The sequence below is a fragment of the Calonectris borealis genome, chromosome Z (assembly GCF_964195595.1).
Source record: "Calonectris borealis chromosome Z, bCalBor7.hap1.2, whole genome shotgun sequence".
NCBI lineage: Eukaryota > Metazoa > Chordata > Aves > Procellariiformes > Procellariidae > Calonectris > Calonectris borealis.
Genome location: NC_134352.1, coordinates 58,885,781 through 58,906,706, shown reverse-complemented (window position 1 = coordinate 58,906,706; position 20,926 = coordinate 58,885,781). Strand labels below are relative to the sequence as shown.

General features: G+C 43.9%; 1 protein-coding gene across 4 annotated transcripts; it reads right to left on the bottom strand.

Annotated features, from left to right (window-relative positions):
• Positions 1-9,917: 9,917 nt before the first annotated feature.
• Positions 9,918-20,805, bottom strand: TMEM174 (transmembrane protein 174). Of its 4 annotated transcripts, XM_075137644.1 has the most exons (4): positions 19,705-20,805; positions 14,120-14,183; positions 13,618-13,843; positions 9,918-12,656 (listed from the first exon to the last, which is right to left on the bottom strand). In XM_075137644.1, the coding sequence occupies exons 1-4, from the start codon at positions 19,753-19,755 to the stop codon at positions 12,554-12,556; spliced, it is 444 nt and encodes a 147-aa protein (XP_074993745.1). In that variant the 5' UTR covers positions 19,756-20,805; the 3' UTR covers positions 9,918-12,553. The 4 variants fall into 4 exon arrangements, 3 of the variants coding, with proteins under 3 accessions (XP_074993745.1, XP_074993744.1, XP_074993743.1); XR_012671022.1 differs by lacking the exon at positions 19,705-20,805 and having other exon boundaries at positions 9,918-10,423; positions 10,555-12,656; positions 13,618-14,715; XM_075137643.1 differs by having other exon boundaries at positions 13,618-14,183.
• Positions 20,806-20,926: the final 121 nt, after the last annotated feature.

Below are 20,926 nucleotides of genomic sequence, written 5' to 3'. Positions count from 1 at the left end.
CTGAACTGCCATAACATCTATCAGCAGAGGTTTGCCCTTTGAGGTCCTCCTTCCACCCCAGTGCGTCCAGCACCCGTGGCGCTCCTAAGTGCTTGGCCTGTCCCAGTGGTCTGTACTCCCACTGCTGAGGGAGAAAACCTTGCAGAAATGGCACCCTGGGCCACAGTTTTTCTTTGGCTACCTCAGAAAGTCTTGTCTGCTCAGCTGATACCCTTGTTAGCTGTGACAAAAGTAAAGAGTCATATCTGCATGCATGTGCACATCACTATTTTGTCTAAACAGCGACATCTCCTGACACCCAAGCTGCAGCTGTGTTAGTGGGTAACTACTCCAATAAAGTTGTTGTTGTTGTTACACACAGTAAATGGCCTCCCGAGGGCCACCCTTAACAAGAACCATGTCTGCTCCTGCGTTTCATTCAGTGCCAAGCATGCTGTCAGCACTTAACAGCTATTAATAATAACAGAAGGAATTACAAAGCTTCATGGGATAGAATAAAGCCTGCTTAAAGGCAGTTCTTTGAGGGCTGTTCTACTTTGCTTGTATTCATACATCCAAACTGGATCTATTTAAGATGATAAAGTTAAAATTACCAACGCAATGTAATTCTGAGTTTGAAGCTTTGCCAGACATAAACTGCTAAGACTATTTCTATAAACAAAGTGCAATTTCTAAAGGAACATTCACTTCAGCTTTTAACTGTGATTTCCTGGGGAAAACAGTTGTGTTGGTGAAAATTCAAATACGCAGTTTATTCATACATTAATTACAAATTGTTTATAAAAGCAGCAAAGATTTCTGTTTTGGGCATTTTCTGGCTGCTATTTGATTAAAACTGGTTTGAGGAGTTCATCATATTCTTTGGCTCCTATAGCTGGTTGGTAAATGGCAGCAAATACCTGATATGAAGATCATTATTTTTCAGATATATTGGACCAATCTGGCATAACTGGGAGCAAGTGACATTATTTTAAATGGTTGCTCCTAGGGAACCATGGCTGAATTTATTCCAGTATTGCAGGTAATGAGCATCTTAGAAGTTTCCCAGAGGGCTGAAAAACATATTCATGTATGAAGCATGAAATCAGTGTATGATTTTCCACTTTTGAAACAGATTGATTTCTCTCAGTTCTCTGTGGTAGGTCAGGCAAAGTTAGTCACACTGGTGAGAGGCAAGAGAACATAAAATTATGTTGTTGAGGGGCAACAATTTAGGATTAGATAGCTCTTTAGCGAATGGAAGATGGAAAATTTATCTGCAACCTACAAATTCTGAAATATTTTTATTATTATATAACGTATTGTAACAAAAAATGTTTTTACAGATATATTAATGACAAAAAGAGACCCACGGAGAATCTCCATGCTTTATTGGATGCGGGGAGGAACATTGCCACCGAGGACGAGGATAAGGCTGAGGTACTTAACGCCTTCTTTGCCTCAGTCTTTAATAGTCAGAGCAGTTATCCTCAGGGTACTCAGCCCCCTGAGCAGGAAGACAGGGATGGCGAGCAGGATAAACCCCCCATAATCCAAGAGGAAGCAGTTAACGACCTGCTACGTGACCTGGACGCTCACAAGTCTATGGGGCCGGGTGGGATCCACCCGAGGGTACTGAGGGAGCTGGTGGAGGAGCTTCCCAAGCCGCTCTCCATCATTTACCAGCAGTCCTGGTTAACTGGGGAGGTCCCGGACAACTGGAAGCTTGCCAATGTGACGCCCATCTACAAGAAGGGCCGGAAGGAGGATCCAGGGAACTACAGGCCAGTCAGCCTGACCTTGGTGCCGAGGGAGATTATGGAGTGGTTCATCTTGCAGGAGCTCACAAGCCATGTGCAGGACAACCAGGAGATCAGGCCCAGCCAGCACAGGTTCATGGAAGGCAGGTCCTGCTTGACCAACCTGATCTCCTTCTATGGACAGGTGACCTGCCTAGTGGATGAAGGAAAGGCAGTGGATGTGGTCTGCCTGGACTTCAGTAAAGCCTTCAGTAAAGTCTCCCACAGCATTCTCCTAGAGAAGCTGGCGGCTCATGGCTTAGACAGGTGCACTCTTGGCTGGGTAAAAAACTGGCTGGACGGCCGGGCCCAGAGAGTTGTGGTGAATGGAGTTAAATCCAGTTGGTGGCCGGTCACGAGCCGTGTTCCCCAGGGCTCAGTTTTGGGGCTGGTCTTGTTCAATATCTTCATCAATGATCTGGATGAGGGGATCGAGTGCTCCCTCAGTAAGTTTGCAGATGACACCAAGCTGGGCAGGAGCGTTGATCTGCTCAAGGGTAGGAAGCCTCTGCAGAGGGACCTGGACAGACTGGATCGATGGGCCAAGGCCAGCTGTATGAAGTTCAACAAGGCCAAGTGCTGGGTCCTACACTTCGGCCATAACAACCCCATGCAACGCTACAGGCTTGGGGAAGAGTGGCTGGAAAGCTGCCCAGAGGAAAAGGACCTGGGGGTGCTGGTTGACAGCCAGCTGAACATGAGCCGGCAGTGTGCCCAGGTGGCCAAGAAGGCCAACGGCATCCTGGCCTGTATCAGAAATAGTGTGGCCAGCAGGACTAAGGAGGTGACTCGGCACTGCTGAGGCCACACCTCGACTACTGTGTTCAGTTTTGGGCCCCTCACTACAAGAAGGACATGGAGGTGCTGGAGCGTGTCCAGAGGAGGGCAACGAAGCTGGGGAAGGGTCTGGAGCACAAGTCTTATGAGGAGCGGCTGAGGGAACTGGGGTTGTTTAGTTTGGAGGAGGCTGAGGGGAGACCTTATCACTCTGTACAACTACCTGGAAGGAGGTTGTAGCGAGGTGGGTGTTGGTCTCTTCTCCCAAGTAACTAGCGATAGGACAAGAGGAAATGACCTCAAGTTGCGCCAGGGAAGGTTTAGATTGGACATTAGGAGAAATTTCTTTACTGAAAGAGTGGTCAGGCCTTGGAACAGGGTGCCCAGTGGAAGTATTTAAAAGACGTCTGGATGAGGCGCTTAGGGACATGGTTTAGTAGGCGTGGTGGTGTTGGGTTGATGGTTGGACTTGGTGATCTTAGAGGTCTTTTCCAACCTTAATGATTCTATGATTCCTATTAAACTGAACAATGAAAATAATTTATGCTCTGATAAACAATGAACAATAACATCAACTTCTGAAAAATACCAGTGGATACTTTTTTCCTAATATTTCCATTCTTGCTTTTCAGTCTCCAGTGACTTAATACAGACGTGTGTTAATAGATTAAATCAAGATGTATGTATTGTAGGCATGCCCACATGTGCATATCAACTACATACACTCATGCACCCCAAGATGCTCTAAATGGGCATGTGACCTGACTCTGCAATCACACACTGTTTTCTGTCCTCATTGCTCGTACTATGCATGTAACTTGACTAAAATATGTGTCCCAGTGCAGCAGAGAAGCATACAAGCAGATCCTTTCTACGTTCAGGATCCTGTTATCATGTCTATGCCTTTGACAGTGAGTTCTTCAGACTAGACTATTTCTCTTGTATTTCCACATTGATTTTCATACACTGTTGGAACAATAGCAAAAAGTAATAGCCAAAATGGTATAGTCAATTTGCTGGAAGTATAAAAGCACATGATGAATCTGGCAACCATAACATTTTTCTTAATTGTTTTATGGGTTCTAAGAAAAATCTCTGATTTATATTGCTCTATGGCAGTTTAATGGTGTTGCTTGTTATGAAAAATTGAAGGACCTAATGCTCCCAACACGAATATAAGCAACTAAGTGCCAGATAAAATGAGCCTGAATTCATTAAGTCACACCTGCACCAAGAATACTCAGGGTGATACTCATTCTGAGCTGGTGATATTGCAAGTGAGTTATTATCTAGTTAGATCGCAAGCCCAGCTTTGATTATGAAGGCATGTTTATTCACATTAAGGTTTCATTATTTGTTGGGAAGCAGGGGCGTAGTTTTGCAGCTCATTTGTTTTTTTTTTTTTTTTGCTAAACAGATGGAGGAGAGCTTGTTTTTTGTGAAAATAACAGAAAGGTAACATAAAATACTTGAACACTTAATATAAAACTAAAACATCTTAGTAATGCCACCCTTTGGGTCACCACCTCCTGGTCTGTATGGCTTAACACATTTGTTTTTTGATTTTGATTAACCATCGATATTAAGTGCAACACACAGAGCGTGGGCTGAGAAGGTAGAGGCATTTAAAACAGGGAGCATAATGTATAAAAGGTGTTAATTCTTTTCCCCTAGCCGTTACCTGGTTCTCTCTTTTCTGCTATTTTGGGTCTTACTCTCTCTTCTTGACTTTTTCCTACCTTCCATTAATAGCAAGGCCAAATCCTAACTAATTTTAACATGCAGCTTGAACAATTTATGAAAGGGCTCGTGTTGTTGCCTACCACAGCAGGAGCCGTGCAAATCTTTTTCACTTTGGTGCTTCCTGTGCTGCAGCCTCTCATCAATTGCCGCATTAGTTCCCACTGACACAGCCCTACAGTAGGTGATTTTTAAGCAAGTTATTCTACCCTTTAAGTGTGTGCGCTGGCGTTCACGTGCATCTATGCTTGCATATTCTTGTGCTTCACAAACCTATCTAGCAGTTTTTTCGAATATAATGGAATTTATTCAGAAATGCAGTTCTAGGAGGAAATCTCAATGTGTTTACTTGGAAGAGCTAAGAAATTATTTTTAGCTGAAACATTGTTTAGGAAGGTGTTCACTTGCATCATTTGGTAGGGTGAAGAGTTCCCCATTTTTTTTCCCTCCCCATCACTGATTTGTTATGCTTGCTCTTTTTTTCCTGCGTTTCCTTCTCATTATCCAAATATAAGAATAGAATCCATCCTCCTCTGGCATTCCTGCAATTCCCCATTTTTCTATCTTCCCACTTTTCTGGACATTTATGCCTTTGCCCTGTGGCTTTCTTGAAGCTGGGTGGAACTTAATGTCAGTTAAGAGAAGTATTTGCAGATGCGATTTGTACTGCAGCTTCTTCTCTAGTTCCTTCCTGTTCTTTCCCAGCATATCCAGGTTTTAACAGGCTGAAAAAAACCCACAAACACACAAGAAGCATTAGACATTTCATACTACCGTCTTTATTCATCCTATCAAGCATTCTGTGCCTCTCAAGATTTGTTAGATGCAAATAGAGGCTACATTCAAGGATCTTAAAATACAAGAATAAAGTCGATATCTGATGTGATTGATTTGTAAAGATGAAGCATGTGCATATTTGCACAGCTTTTACAGACACAGCTGTGCTTATTCTGTCTGTGACAAAAGGCATCTGGTCAAAAACCAGCCCTGATGCAAAGGTGCTCTGTGCCCCTGTGGCAGCACAGTGCTGTCTGTACGTGTCCTGATCAGTCCCTGGCCAGCTACCTTGGAGGGCAAGGTAGGAACAAGCACCTGCATGTCTGCAAAAGACCAAAAAGACATACAAGACTGTATAATAATGCGAAATGTTGGCACATTGCAAAAACACTCAAGTATCTCTGATTTTGAGGGCAAAATCTGGGGAAGTGGGATATATAAGCCTTAATTGAGCAAATATGATAAAAATAATGTTTATTTTCGCTTAATGTTTTATCAGGATTAGTAAAACCGCAGTGTTGATGGATTACATATGTAAAAATTTGGAGCTATGTGACTTCACTATGTACAATAATTTCTCTTTTTCTGTCCCTTTCCGTGGAAGATTTTGCAAGGAACTGTTGTTTTGTAGCAAAAATCCTATTGCACCTTTGCAGTTCTGAAGCGATTAATTTCTGCTGAAGTCTTATTAATTTATTTTCCTCCCTCCCTTAAGATGGCATAAGCAGAGCAAGGCCAACTGATTATCTAAAGAATGTTTTTTTGAGAAAGGTAATGGAACAGTTATTATGATGCATATGCTGTGGTAACTGCTGTCCTTCTCTACATAAATGCGGAAGGTGGCATGTTAAATGGTGAAAAACAAACAATGACAAACAAAACCAGCAACAAGGTGCAAACCAACAGCCTTCTCAAGCTGCCAGCTTTTGCTAGGTCTCTGCGTGAGGCAACGCTGTGTGAGCCAACCACAGTGATGCGTGGCAGGTGCCTGGGGACACAAGGCTGTGACAAGCCAATGCTGCCTTGAATGCCAGTGTGGCCTGTTGCTGGCCGGGTTTGGGTTGCAGAGCAGCGGAAAAACAAGAAGGGCACCCCAAGCAGTGTCCGTTAGCATGGAAGCTACCACCAGCTTCATGGTTAGGAGTTTAAAATGCACACCTATTTCTTTTTTGGCAGCCACCTACTCGGAGTGCATTATTGTTCAATATTTCCTTAGGTATGTCTTCAGGCTGACAAAGGCTGAAGCTTTACCTTCAAGCTAAGTTCCTGATAGTACCACTGAACCGTAAGTAAAGAGGAAGCTGCAGCTATGCAAAACATGAAAATATCAGGCCATCTACCCAGGGTTGTTAAATAGCATACCGTGTCCCCTAAGTAGCAAGCACAGCGTTTTACACATAGACTGATGATTCACCTGGAAAAAAAAACCAAAAAGCATCCACTATCTTTTAAAATAATATAACCCAAACAGGAGAGCAATAATCTCATCCTAGGATTTTATAAAAGATGTACAGCAGCTACTCTACAGCACGTCCCATGGTGTTTGGTAAATAGTGTGTGTAGCTGCAATCAGTTGCTCATTAGAATTGCCACACATGGCACAGATACAAGCAAGCATGGCATTACTGATTTCCCCCTGACCCTGTGCTGTTATCACATACAGGGTGAGGTTCAGGAGGGCATCTTTTGACTGATCACATAAGCTAGGGAGCCATTTTTGCTTATTCCCTATGGAAAAACTTCTCATCACTTTGCAAATGTTGTTCAGTGCGTAAGCCTGCCACATCTCAAAATTAGACTCCATGTAACTTTAGAGGTGTTGACATTGTGCCCTGAGACCTCTCAAAGTAACCTCCATCGGTACCATAAGAGGTTCTCCCATGAGCTCACTGGTGTCAGGAAGCTGAGGCAAGCCTCTCATGTAGGTCCACATGGGTCTGCTCCACCACATGCAACTCCTGCAGCTGCTGCAAGGCACCCCATGCCTGTAGGGCATCGAGTGTTTCTGAATCAGGCACTTTCAAAGACAGTCTCCCTACAGTCCCCACTTGCCCTGTGAGGCTTTGCATCACATCACAGGTGTGGGCTGAATAATGTCTATTGGATGAAGCTGAACAAAAAACTACACCCTCGGAGAACAACTCGTCTATTTCAACTGCTAATCGGCATTCAGTCCACAGGACTAAGTCTGATATAAACCTCTCCAACATGCAGAGAATGTGGACAACGTGCTCTCTGTACCTGTGGTTTCACTTTGCAGACCCACTCCTGCTGAGCAGCGTGTGAGATTCCACCTGGCTGTGCTGTATGTTTCTCTGCAAGACACACTGGTGCACACTTGGGGATAGAGTGGCAATAGTGACGTTCAGCACGTCCTGCTGATGCCTATTCACGCTGACAGCTAAAGTGGAGCCAATAATGATACTTGCAGCAGGCAAAGATTATCTGACATGCTGTATACAAACAGCATGCCCTAGTTCTTTGCAAATGACCCTTGCACTCCCCCCTTCTCCTTCATGCAGAGAGAAGTCTATCCCATTAGATCACAGGGGTGAGGAGGAAGGTGCATGTGAGTGCACTGTGCAGCATCTCTCCCCAAGCTGAAGTCCTTCCAGATGTCCACTCCTCCTGTGAGAGCGGGGCTACACAGTTCTTCGGTGATTTCACTGGATCTTTCACCACAGGTACTTTTTTCCTTAAACAAGTCAACTCTCAGTTGTGTGGGAGCTCAGGGTACTTTCTAATGGCACCTTTAGTATTCGTAGTAAGGGAGAAAAGCTTCAGCTCTCCGGGCCAAAAGGCAGGTGGCGTACAACAAGGCAGCAGCTTAAAATGTACCGGCTCTGCATCCTTGCCACCTGCCAAGTCAGCGGGGACATTCGATCGCGTTAACGCCGTCCAATTTCAACTTGGGCGGGTGAGCAAAAGGGGATCCCCGGCGACGCCTGCCAGCTGCCGCGCCGCGATGCGGAGGCAGCCGCCGGCATAGCAGCTTCGCGGCCCGGGGCTGCTCCCGTCCTGGCCCCGGCCCCGGCCCGGCCCCAGCTCCAGCTCGGCCCCGGCCCGGTGCCACCGCGCCCCCCAGCCGCTCCGGGACACTGCGGCGCCCCCTGGCGGCGGCGGGGCGGCGGGACGTGGCGGGGGTCCACCGGCGGGGCGGGGCGCTGGCCGGGGGCCGGGGAGGCGTCCGGGCAAACCGCTCCGGCGGCTTTCGGGGTGAACCTGCTCGACCGTGGCCCAGCTGGGACAGGGGAGAGCGGCGCGACCCCGTGGGAGCGGAGGCTCGGGCTCCGCGCGGAATTGAGGGCGCGGCGCAGCATCCCCAAGCATCCCGCGGGGACCCTGTGCCGAAGGCCCGCCGTGTGCGTAACTAGGGCTCTCTGGAAAGGAACGAGCCCTACTTACTGGTTTATTTTTTCCCGAGACCCCAATTTCCTAAATCCCGATTCAGTTTAAAAATAATTCTTTGAAGGATTTCAGCACTACTACTTTTGAACACCTGCTTGTATGGGCTTTCTGCTTGGGTATGTGTATGCAGGCACTTGCACCGAAGCATCAGTGGCAAAACCAGGTACCTCTGGTGAAATTAGGCTTTTGTGAAAAAGTGCTACAAGACCAAAGCAAAGGAAACCTTGACTCGTGTATTCCTTTACTTCTTCACAGATACGGTAGCACCGATGTTAAAAAGCAGACTTCAGATTTAGATTTTATCTGAGAAGAATTCACACCCTGCAGCTGCATTTGGCATGTGACATTTAGTGTTTTGAAATAGATCCTTGATCTTAGAGCAGCTTTGTGCAGAATTTTTACTGCAATGAACAGATCATGCTCATATCAACAGACATGTCTCTACTGATTCCATATTTTAACCAGCTTATGGGCGAAATCTTATAAATTAAGTCATATTAGGAAAAAATACCAATAACCCATTCCATGTTACATAGCTGAATACTCACATATAACAGTCTGTCGCTATGGCTAGAATTTTAACTATAATGAAGCATCATTCTGCAGGTCTGCGGTAGCATTGCAGGCAATGTGGGAGAAGGTAATTTTGCTTAAAGAGCACTAGTTTAAATGAAAAACGGATTGAGCAAAATCTCGAATACAATCTTCCAGGTCCTTTGAGGACTTAAATCAGTATAATCTAGCAGAGCTGTGTCAGTTCACCTTGGTTGAAAGTCTGGCCAAATAGGTTTGTTCTTTCACTCACCAAGGGCAGAAAGAGATCATAATGCTGAGAGGTGAATTCATGTGACTGTTATATCAATGAAGATACAGTAACCGCTAAAGCAAAAAACTGCTAAATATAAAAAAATTGTTAAAATAGGAAAAAGGATGAAAGTAGAAGGTGGAAGGAAGAGGAGGAAGAAAAGCCTTCATAGAATATTGCTCTGTTCGTAAAAAGAGTAACCAGCAACCAGTATGGTAAGCAAATGTCATAGAATCATAGAAACATTAAGGTTGGAAAAGACCTCTAAGGTCATCGAGTCCAACCGTCAACCCAACACCACCATACCCACTACACCATGTCCCTAAGCGCCTCATCTACACGTCTTTTAAATACTTCCAGGGATGGTGACTCAACCACTTCCCTGGGCAGCCTGTTCCAAGGCCTGACCACTCTTTCAGTAAAGAAATTTCTCCTAATGTCCAGTCTAAACCTCCCCTGGTGCAACTTGAGGCCATTTCCTCTCGTCCTATCGCTTGTTACTTGGGAGAAGAGACCAACACCCACCTCGCTACAACCTCCTTCCAGGTAGTTGTAAAGCGTCGTCAGACTGGAGCTTCTTGAATATCTGTGCAGCGTGAAAAGACTCCTACAGAATTCAGGCAAAATTCATCTCATGGGTGAAGACCATTTTAATGCATATTTATTTAAATATATTTATTCAGCCTTCTCTCTAAAAAGGAACCCAGGGCTTTTTCAATGAACTTGGTGTCTACAGAAGTAAACTTTAAAACCAGTATGGAGTCCACAGTGCAACCTTCTGGATTTCTCATATTTACTCTGACAGTCTGATTTGATGTCATAAAAATAAAGCTATGATTATCCTACGAAACATGTTTATGCCACATATTTGGGAAAAAAAAAAAGAGCAGCAGCAAAAGTCTGTGGTTTCTGACTGAAGGAATTTTCTTGTTGTGAGGGAGGGTGATCGGGTAGAAATTTTGACCCTGGTCCTGCAATTGGATCCATCAAGCCTGACCTCTGTGCTCCTGCAGTGCTTGCTGGAGTCAGCAGAACTACGTGCTAAGTGCTGGGATCTGTCCATGTGGAACTAACTGGGGATTTGGGACCTTCCAGTTTCCTGCTGTGGAAGGAGGATGAGTTCACCTCTGTGTAAATTCTGGAAGAGGAGCAAGAGATTTCCATAAGAGAAACTTGCATTTATTTTTAGATCTTCTGTTCTCTCACTCAATCCCGTAGAGATCATGCTGCACACAGAGTGCCTGCCTTTCTCTAACTACATACGCCTACCTGCTAACACGAGGCCATTGCTGCTGAAAAACAGTGTGCCCCGTTATTTCTCTAGTGAGAAGAACCTCGCACATAGTTTGCAGTCACTGTCCAGTAACTGCTACTGCAGTTGCTAATCCAGTCGGTTTAAGTGTCCCAAATATGACCTCTGTCAGTGCCATGTCCATCACTGTGGAGAACAGTAGTTGCCTTGTGCCCCTCCAAAATGCTTTATTTCTTGGCATCCTTCAAGGACAGGGAGGTCCGTGCACACCTGCAGCTCCATGCAACTGAATAATGTTCTGAATGCACCTCTCCATCCAGAGCCACATCTTCTGATTGCTAGCGAGGCTGCATGGACACTCAGTGACTTCCAGCTGCCAGGCACATCCCGTACATGCCTGTGCTCAACACCAGGCTTCTCCGGCCCTCAGGAATGAGATCAATGAGATCAATCACAGATCGATGACAACTGGCAGGAGCTGAGACAGCTGTGTTGGCAAGTAAGAGAAAGTTCATGCATTCCATAATGGACACCTGCTTTTAGCCATGCTATTCCAGGCCAGAAGACTGACCTGCAGGCACATCAGCAGCACACCACTTGGTTACTTTGGATGGTGTCCATTGCCTTCTAGATTGTTTTGCGTGGTGCCTGCTCCAGCAGGTGTGGACTGAGAACAGCTTTTGGTTTGAACCTTTTGAGGGAGATGATAGGCAAAACTGATGGGATCCTGCATGAGGAGATACTGACTTGTCCAGCTGTGTCGGGGCACTTCTAGGCACACTCAAAAGCAGAACTTGAAGCATATGTGGAAATACAAAATAAAAATGAAAAGACTCATGGCATTTTCATTGCTCTGGTGTTTAGACAGCTCCTGAGCAAAGTTTTTTGGGACCTCCATTCTGGATTGCAAGATTTCAGAGCTTATGCACCTCATCCTTTGTTAGATATGGCTGTAAATCCATTTGTGTATACAATGCCTGGAACCATGTTGATCTTGAAATTTAAACTTCAACAGGAAAGTTCACTGCAGCCCATAATTGCCTGGATGCTCTAGGGGGAACCTACAGCCTGAGTTGTGTGCCTAGGACTCACATTCAAACAAGAAGAGACCTCAGAAGGGGTTCCATCACAGCTCTCTCATAGAGTAAGGGTGCAGCAAGGAGAAACTGTGATTGTTAAAGCCTTTAAAACTGGTAGGACCACACACCTCTGACAAGGCTTCAGAAAGGTGCCATTTTCTTTAGGGACGTTAATCTAGTAGTTGTTAGGACTCCTGGTGGGAGACAGTGCTTTGCATCCCATCAGGGGAAGGGAACTGAATTTGATGCATGCAGGATCTCTTAAAGGTCTATGTAAAAATGGGCAGAGGTCATAATTTGTATTTTCTCTGTTCTGGGATGCTCTGGTTCAAGCTGGGTGCTCCAAAAATGCCTACAGGGCTGGGTTGTACAGGTGAACCAAGCAGAGGAAGTCTAATCTGTAGGCTGGACTTATTAACGAGTGAACTAGTCTAAGGAATCAGACAGAATTAAGACATTATAGGCAGTTTCATGGATCAGAAATTGAGCACTTCTGAAGTTTCCCAAGCAATCAAGAGGGAAAATATATCAAGACTAAATCGTGTTTTCTAATGATGCTGAGTGTCCAGGAGCAATCATGACCTTCCACAAACATCTTGTGCATTCCCAGTTCACAGTGGTTTTAGCAAGTCTGAAAATCAGGCTTCTTGTTGGGAAGCCTGATATGGATTTAGATCCTTGAGTTTAACAGCTTTGTTATTAATAGTTTTGCTATTAAATGATTAATAGCTCTCCTATTAAACTGCGTAGCAAAGGGCTAATGAATTTTGAGGGAGAAAAAGAAGGGATTGGTTAAGTATCTTTAGTGATACTGAACTGTGTATCAGTACCAAGATCTTGCTCACACTTGCTTATCATGCAAGTGTTTAAAGAAAACATTCTTGGGGATTAAAAAGCTGGCATCTCTTAGAATTGTCGTCTGTCGTCCATGGTTCTTTTATGAAGATAGCGGGTATATTTCCTCATAACGTGGAGGTAACAAGTTATCACAGGCGTAGTCTTCCAGCAGTTCTTCTGGCTCATTGGAACTGTCCTCTGACCTGAAAATATTAAGAGGAGCAGGCGCAAAAAGAATTTAGCAAACATGAAGCATGTAAGTAACCTCAGTGCCGCATCCTGAGCCTTATCTGGGCAAAGCACTTCCTGACTTCTTGAGAAAATGCTATGAGATTAAGTTTTACTGTGATTCAACCGTTTGCTGTGTTCTTTTCATGAAGTATAAAAGTGTCAGGAGCTGACCTTTGTTTTCATGCTGCCTATGCCTGTCACACATGTTGCTGAGGACGATGGATCAGTCAGCAATTTTTCAGAGAGACTTTGATAAATGAACTAAAAGTGACTTGTGTTCTAGGAAGGATATAATTCTGAGTAATTCCTGTAATTAGAATATTTTTCCTTAGAGGAAAGAACTATATGAAATTATTTTGTGCCTGATTAAAGCAGTTTCATCCTGTTTTGTAATGTCAGCGATCTTGTTTATGCCCCAAAACTAGGAAAAGAGTAAGGGCTGGAAGGTTGCTACAGTGGGAGAGGAGCGTGTTGTGACCAGGCGTAATCAGGGTGGAGAGCATCCAGTACCAAACTGATTCTTGCATTGTCATAAAAATGCTGTTTGTGCGCTGATTCATGTGTTGTGATTGTGTTTGAGTAGAAGCCTCTGGCTGTACGTATAATAACCTTCTGGCCAACAGTCTAGTAAGATAAGTATAAAAAAAAAACATGGGCAGAAGCATATGTACTAATAACTTCAAAAATAACAGGAGATTTAGTGGACTGAAAATTGGAAGGGATTCATAAGTGAATTTAATTTGGATAAAAATGCTTTCCAGAAAAAGTATGTCTCCGCAGACTTTACTCAAGAAATATTCCTAACAGGAAAGGAAAAACAAATTTCTGAGGAAGGATAACACCCTGGACTAGCTTTTGTTTGAAACCACACACAGCAATTAAAACACCCAGAAGCCTGTATCCAAACACACTAAGGCATTTCAGAAAATGTACCTCTGATTCCTGATATTCTCTGCAGAATAAGTAGTGTAGTTCTCGTCTCCGGTAAAAGCCAGGTTATCCAGGGGGTAGGCAGGGCAGAAGTGAGCAGAGCCCGGGGCGGGAATCGGTGAGGCGCTGGAGGGGACAGGACCACAGCAGCTGAGCACCGGGTGAAGGTAGCCAGGACTCACAGCAATGCCTTCCTGGGCCGGGTAGGGCGGAGGGATGTACTGTACCACTGTGGCGCCGTGAAAAGTTATAGGCTGGTTAATGCCGGTGAAGACAAAGGACTGTCCACTTGCAGTCTGGTCGAGGTCTGACATATTTTCCTCTCTTTCTTTACAGGGCTTGCATGTAAGCATGTTAAATTTACAAACAGCAATCAGAATAAAAGTCACCCCGACAGACAGCAGAATAGGCCCTAGCAACTGAGTCCACTCCAGGTGAGTAACGCCATCGTATTTTATCCATCCCATCACGGTGAAAGTGATTCCCACGAGTCCCAAAAACACACCTGAAAAGAGCAAAGTGGCACCGGCTTTATCCCCATCTGACACCAGGACATCGGATCTGTTTGGCTGGTAAGGAGTGACAGAAAAGACATTCAGGGAGAAATCTTCTACATTGTTGTTGTTCTGCTCCATTACTGAGTATAACGTATCTTCTGCCTCAAGAGAAAGGGGGCTAGTAAGGGACTCGGCAGAGCATTTAAAGTTGAAGGTTCAGGTTAGTTATACAAGAACTTTGTGTGTGTATGGTTAACAGAGTCCATCATGTGAAAGAATAAACTTTGCTTAGAAGAATAAAGGTCTGGGAAGTGAAGCCTGAAGCAATCACTAAAGACTTCTTGAATTACCACCATCGCTTCCGAAATGCCTTCACCCTTGCATGGCTGCTTATGTCTTTGTTTATCCTCTTCTTTAATTTGGCACCCACCGATACTTCCTTGCTGTGCCCATGCCAGATAGGAAAGAAAGGAAGCTGCAGCCACCACAGCTTCTCCTAGGCCCCCTGCCAGCTGATGCATCCAACATATGGACAGCATACGTTTAATCAACAGCAGTGTGGCAACCCTCGCTCTCCTTGGGCCACCACTCCAGCAACTCAGATCTGCAGGAAAATGTGAGGCCATTGCTGGGAGTGCTTTGCAGTACCCTGAAGTGTGACATTTATAGCCACCCCTGGACCTCTGCTGCAGCTCATTCTGCAGTCCAGAGCTTCCATGGTTTAAAAAATATCAAAGTAGGCTTTCTGATATTTTGCCAAGGGGGAGCAGTGGGTGGGTGGGAGGGTAAGCGGCAACAAGGTGGTGAGTGCTGAACAGCCTGGGAGAGCTGCTGGTTGTGGGAGAAAAGTTATTTCAAGCCAGCGAAAGCTTTCCAGCTGTTTGAAGGTAGCATAACTGCTCTGTAATTTCCCCTTAATTGTGGACATTTTTTGTTGTGGAATCTCCACCCCTTCCTCGAAGTTTATACTGAATAAAACCCACATACCCTGAATAGCGCACCACTGCAGGAATGAGAAAGCATCTCCTGTAATGTTAAATCTAGTAAAGTGAGAGATCTTATCCTGTACTCAGAAGTACCCAGAATATTTTTGTTACATCACAATGAATTGTTCTGTTGAACGTATGTCCCATATATTAAACAGACAGATTAATTGAAAGTTGAGATTTTCTGTTTCCTAACAGTTTCAGACTAAAGTAATTGCTGTCGGAAGGTTCTGGTAGAAGTCTTTGTATAATTCCTTAAGGAGAAAAAATCTCCAACTACTGCATCTGTTTTGACTAGCCTGGCAGCGGAGTACACACAGGACAGAGATCACTCCTCAGGTGGTAGAACGTATAATGCTATTTCCTACTACCAGCAGCTCTGGGGAAGCAAGCTTATCCTGAGATTTATAAGATAAAAATAGCTCTAGAACTAGAAAACTCACCTTCCAGACTCCTTCTTCAAAATCAATAAAGGTGCCTTTAGTCTACAGTGCATTCATATCACACAGTGTGACAACAGCTCACTTCTGAAAGGGGCTGCTCACAGAATTTGGCGCCTTCAGAACTGATGCTGAATGCAATTGTAGATGTGTCTTTCTCATTTGCTAGGAGATAGACCTTGAGGAATATTAGTACTGGACTCCTTTAAAAAATATCTGGGAAGCTTCCAAAGTCAGTATTATGCCTCCTATTACTGAGGGTGCCAACAAAGTGTCTGACAAATACACTCAAGATCAGCCCTTCCCCCAGCACCAAGTCTGGTCAGGACTCTCTGCACCCCTCGAGCAAAGTGCTTGCAATGCAGTGGTTTCGTATGATGACAACTAAATTAGAAAGTGCTAAAATACTAGATAAGCTGTCCTTGTACTGGTAATTATAGCCAAAACCTAAGTGACCTCTAGCCTTACATTTGGTAAACTTAATGGAATGAACTTCTGTTACTGCTCTCTGCAAGTCAAGTTTTTCCATACCATGAATCATTCTTGTTGTTTGCTGAATCTTCCAAGCTTTCCAACATGCTTTAAAAAGCAGCATTATATCCTAACAGCTGTCTAACTAATGGTATATACAGATGTAGTGTCACCTTCCTCCTCTCATTCATTCAAGAACTCTGCAACTTTGCAACAGGATTGTGCTGGAGCACTTCCTTGGTCCTATGCAATGGTCCTTAGATGCTGGCTGGAGTCAGAGTTTTCCAAGTTGGGTGTTGCATCATCCCATGGCTGATGCTCTTTGCCTCTGGCCTAGGACATAACTTCATGGTGTTGAGCAAGTGCACAAGCAGAGCTGGAGAATACAGGTGGTTTCTTCCAAGGCTACTTGTCACTTGAACTTTGAAAATGGGATGGAAAACACTTTCTGTATGATGCAGTAGGATCTAAATTAAAATCACATCTCTCCCTGTAAACTGCCCCCTCTTTGTAAGATGTAATTTCCTCTAAGCCTCCCCACATTTCTTCCATTATTTCCCCAGACAGTGGTGATGCTGCGTTCAGGTAGCTGTCAAGGTCTTTAAGCGATTACCGGATCACACAGACTTTTTAAGGCCAGTACTTTCTTTACAAGTAAGCGTACATTCTGGGAACTCACTTAAAGATGCTGATTTACTAAATAAATCCCCTTTTATCTGGAATAACTCCCAAACAAACGAAGACGGTTTTGTGAAACCTAAGGAATTGGTCAGTGCGGTTTTCAGAATGGGTGCTGTTTTCAGATCTCACTTCAGTTTTGTTCCTGCTTCAGGGACCTTACCCCTGAACACAAGCACTGCTTTGCTTTCTGTTCCTTTACATAATTTTCTGTCACCAATGCAGTCTTCACCTGCAGCAGTTGCTGCTGGAAGCAGGTTTTCTATAGTGCTCTGCACCTCCTCAGTTCTCTAACCTGTTTCAAGAGTTATTCTAGTAAACACGGACAGGACTTCACTTAATCCTTTTCTCCTCTCCTTCTGCTATTAATTTTTACACAGTTGTTCACATTATCAGCCCGTTGTAGTGAGCTTTTATTTTCTCACATGCCTGTAATATAGTCAGAGACTTAGTCACAGAACATGCAAAATATGTCATATAAAAGAAAATTATACCATGGTGTTGCACACTGGTTGGCTTTAAAAAGAGTAGGTGCAAAGTATCACTCCATAATGAAACATTCAACTGCAGGGAGATTAAGGAGCCAATGATTTGACTAAGAGAGACTTTTTCCTAGAGAAAGGCAACTGTACATGCCATCTTTAGAGGAAAACACGAATTATGTATGTAAGAGCAATACCTAAAGAACCATCACGAATGGGCCTTGCACCCTGGGGCCGTGAACTGCTGCACTGCCAGCCTCAAAGCGTAAATAAGCTGCAAGGAGCAGGTTCAGCCAGCTGCCCACAATTGCATCTACCTGCAAGGTGGTTTTATATGCTCCCAGCGAATGTTGTCTTGTCAGCAGGCACACTAAATTGAAGGTATTTCCACACCTAATTACCTAGATACATGCATGTGTGATAGCAGGAGGAGCACAGATCTAGACGAAGGCTGACATGTTTGCTGCAGAAACGTGGAGGTATTTGCAGAAATGTCTGCCTGGACACAGAAATGCCCCACAAGCCATGACTCTGAATAGGTACGATGGAAAAGGGATAGATGGATACAGTGCTACCAACTACAAAGGGCAAGGATAGGGTGGATGCAATCCAGTGAGTGCTGCTATCCTAAAAACATAGCATCATTGCAGAGATCTGTGCAATCTCAGTTTTTCAGATGAGTTAGCTTTCCATTTTTTTTTAGCTGCTTGAGCAGGAAGAAAGACTTCTCTTAGAGAAGATGCATCCATTTTTTCATAAATCCTTCTCATATCCAAAGGATTGTAGTGTTGATGTTAGAAGCAGAGCAATGTCAGTGCAGGCAGCAAGGAAGAGAGACCTTAACTTCACTTATAGAGGACAAGCAATCCTTACCTCCCACTTCGCCTGTTTAAGCAAGTGTGAATCAGTAACCAACTTGATTTGCTCCCTAGCATTTGTCTGTCAAGCACTTAAGCTAACCTTAGGGCAGTAAGGGGGTTATAGCACCATTAGTGTGACAGTAAAGTATCTCACTTCCTCAGTAAAAATGCTATTCCGTATTATTTTAAGCTACTTTTATAGTTTTACGAGGTGTTGCTTCCTTTCTAATACAGACATTTCATCCCTATTCCCCACATCAAAAATTCCTCCCACTAATGCTGTTCATCCAGTGGTAGCCTTCAGTGGTGGAGGCAAATCTGCTGGCCTCTTACTCACATTTTCTGACCTTGCTGAAACAGATTTCGACAACACAGTAAGCAAACTGTTGCCCTGGCTATGTTAGCTCTCTCAGCGCTGAGCAGGGTATGGAGATGCACTCAGCACATCCACTGAGTTTTTAAGGAATGATTCTCCAAGTCAAAAATAGAAGATGCTAAAACAGCTGTACATGGAACTATTTCCTAAGCATCTTCTCAAAATGACACGAAGAGAAATTCTGTTTTCAATCCTTGTTTTCAGAGGTTAAGTAACATCTACCCTTCCCAGGAAATTCAGGTGCTGACTCCAAAGAGTCAGGTCAGCAGCTTTCTAAAGCATGCTTTCTGTGAAGACTGCTTTTTTAGAAATAAAGTGATCCACACTGCAGACTCTGCAGTAGAAGATCAAAACACAATAACCTTGAAGAAAAAAAAAGAAGATCATGTTTCAGTTCCAGAGGACTCAGCTCAGAGTCAACATATTCTACTCGATTTTTCTGGTCTCTTGGGTAGATCTTGAGAACAACTGATTGAGCAAATTGCAGGCAGCACAAAAGGGTAATACCTTTACAGTTAGCAATCAGATGTGACTGTATTTTTTTCTTTAAAAAGATGGTGACATATTTCAAAGTTTATTTGTTTAGAGTAAATGCTTTTTGATGTTTAGCCTTTTCAGCAAATGAGTGTTCATTTGTAATTCAAACAACAGAACATAGCCAACATGGGCCTTTGTTTGCATGGGATCTTTTAGGTAAAATACCCCAGCTTCTGTACTTGCTATATTATATCATGACAAATCCAGAGAGAGAGAAAAGCTCCTTCGACATGTGCAAGGCTTTGTATGCCTGAATCATGCAGGGCAGTGGGCACCACTGTTAAAAATCAGGTTAGAAACAAAAGCTTTAAAAAAAAATCAAAAAGATGGTAAACTGTAGCTTGGATTACAGAAGTCATTCAAGGACAGCATCCTTGAAAAACTCACTAGGTAAAAAACCTAGAGAGTGAGAGAAAAGAGGACAAAATGCCTGCTGGCTTTTGTGGATCCCCTTTCTTCATATAGACATTTCCCATGGCTGAGTCATGCCAGTTTAATCGGCTCCCACATACTAAATCCCAGTCTGTGCTGTGTTTGCTCATTACTCTGAATGCATAAGCCCCTCAGCTCTATTGCTGGCTAAATATACCTCCCTCACTGGCTGGCTTGTTTTTGTGTGGCTGCACAAAGAGCTGCCCTAGCATGACTGAGGGAACAAGCAGAGGTGGAAATAAATGGCCAAATGCAGGAGCTCCTGAACATCTTTCTAAAGAATGCTGCAGGTGAGAGGCCTGTTCGTAGAAAGATCACACGAGGCAATCACCTTTCCCCAGGCACAGGAGAGAACTCGAGTGCTTAATTCAAAGCTTGCCATTGCTACAGCCAGGTTCCCAAAAATTCAGCACGGCAGCAGACAAGTTGAGGTGTAGCTGAGGTCCTGGAGGATGCAGGTGTTCAGAGACTCAACTGAACAAGACAGAGATTGCTCTTGCAAGATGTTTTAATGGTGGTAAGTTCACCATGCTGAACCAAGCCCAAACAGTAGCTCTGTTTCTGGGCACAGAATCAGGTCTGTTTTTCTCAAACAGGGTTCAGAGCAAGTCGTAAAGCGTCAAAGGTCAGCAGCAACTCATTTCCTACTAATTATCCTTACCTACTACAAGCAAATCCTTCAGTTCAGGAATGGGTGCAAACTTTCGCAAAATAAAACTAGAACTTCTTGTCACTCCATCCCGAAGGCAGGCAGCTACCGCTAACTTAGGGTCTGCACAGCGACAGAGGGGCTAAGAGGGCTGTATTTCTGAAGGGTCTGTCACAGGTTGTGTCAGTTAAAAACATCTGTTGCATGTGTTTCCACGAAACGGCCTCTCCTGCATTTGCTGATAAGCAACGTCTGCACCTAGAAGATACCATTGCTGAGTGGCGCTTAAGTTCACAAAATAAGCACTCCTTGTAGAAACCATGAATGATGATATATAACAGCAGTATAATCCCCCTGAAATCAGTCATTACCACAGTTAAACTCTTAGCCTATTAACTACCCTCAGTGTTGCCTCAGGGCTCTTAACCGCTGGCTAAAACTGATTTTCATAGGGATTATACTTACATAAGGACCAGAGAGGGTCTAAATTAAGCTATGGAGTGTTTGTTACCAGGCAGGCCAAAAAGTAACCATTTAAGTTCTCCATAACATATTTGGTCCCAATCTTAAAAAAACCCTATTTGTGATGCTCTCAGAGTACATGCAAAGTCAGTAACTTTGAAAACAAGCATTTTCCACAGAAGTCATACAAAAACAGAAATAAAAACACTTCCTAATTATTTGTTTTTTGAAGCTCCAAAAAGATTTAATTAAAATAAGCAAAAAAAGTTGGTCTCTACTTAGCGCCTCCATTATATAAAGAACAACTAAAAATAGAAACTCAAGCTGTACCAGAACAAGATGAGCATTTAACATTCTGCAAGTCTGAATCCCTTCAAACTACTTGCTCAGAAGCCCAGCATTATCTAGTATTTCTTGAAACCCAAATTCATCATTTATGCTT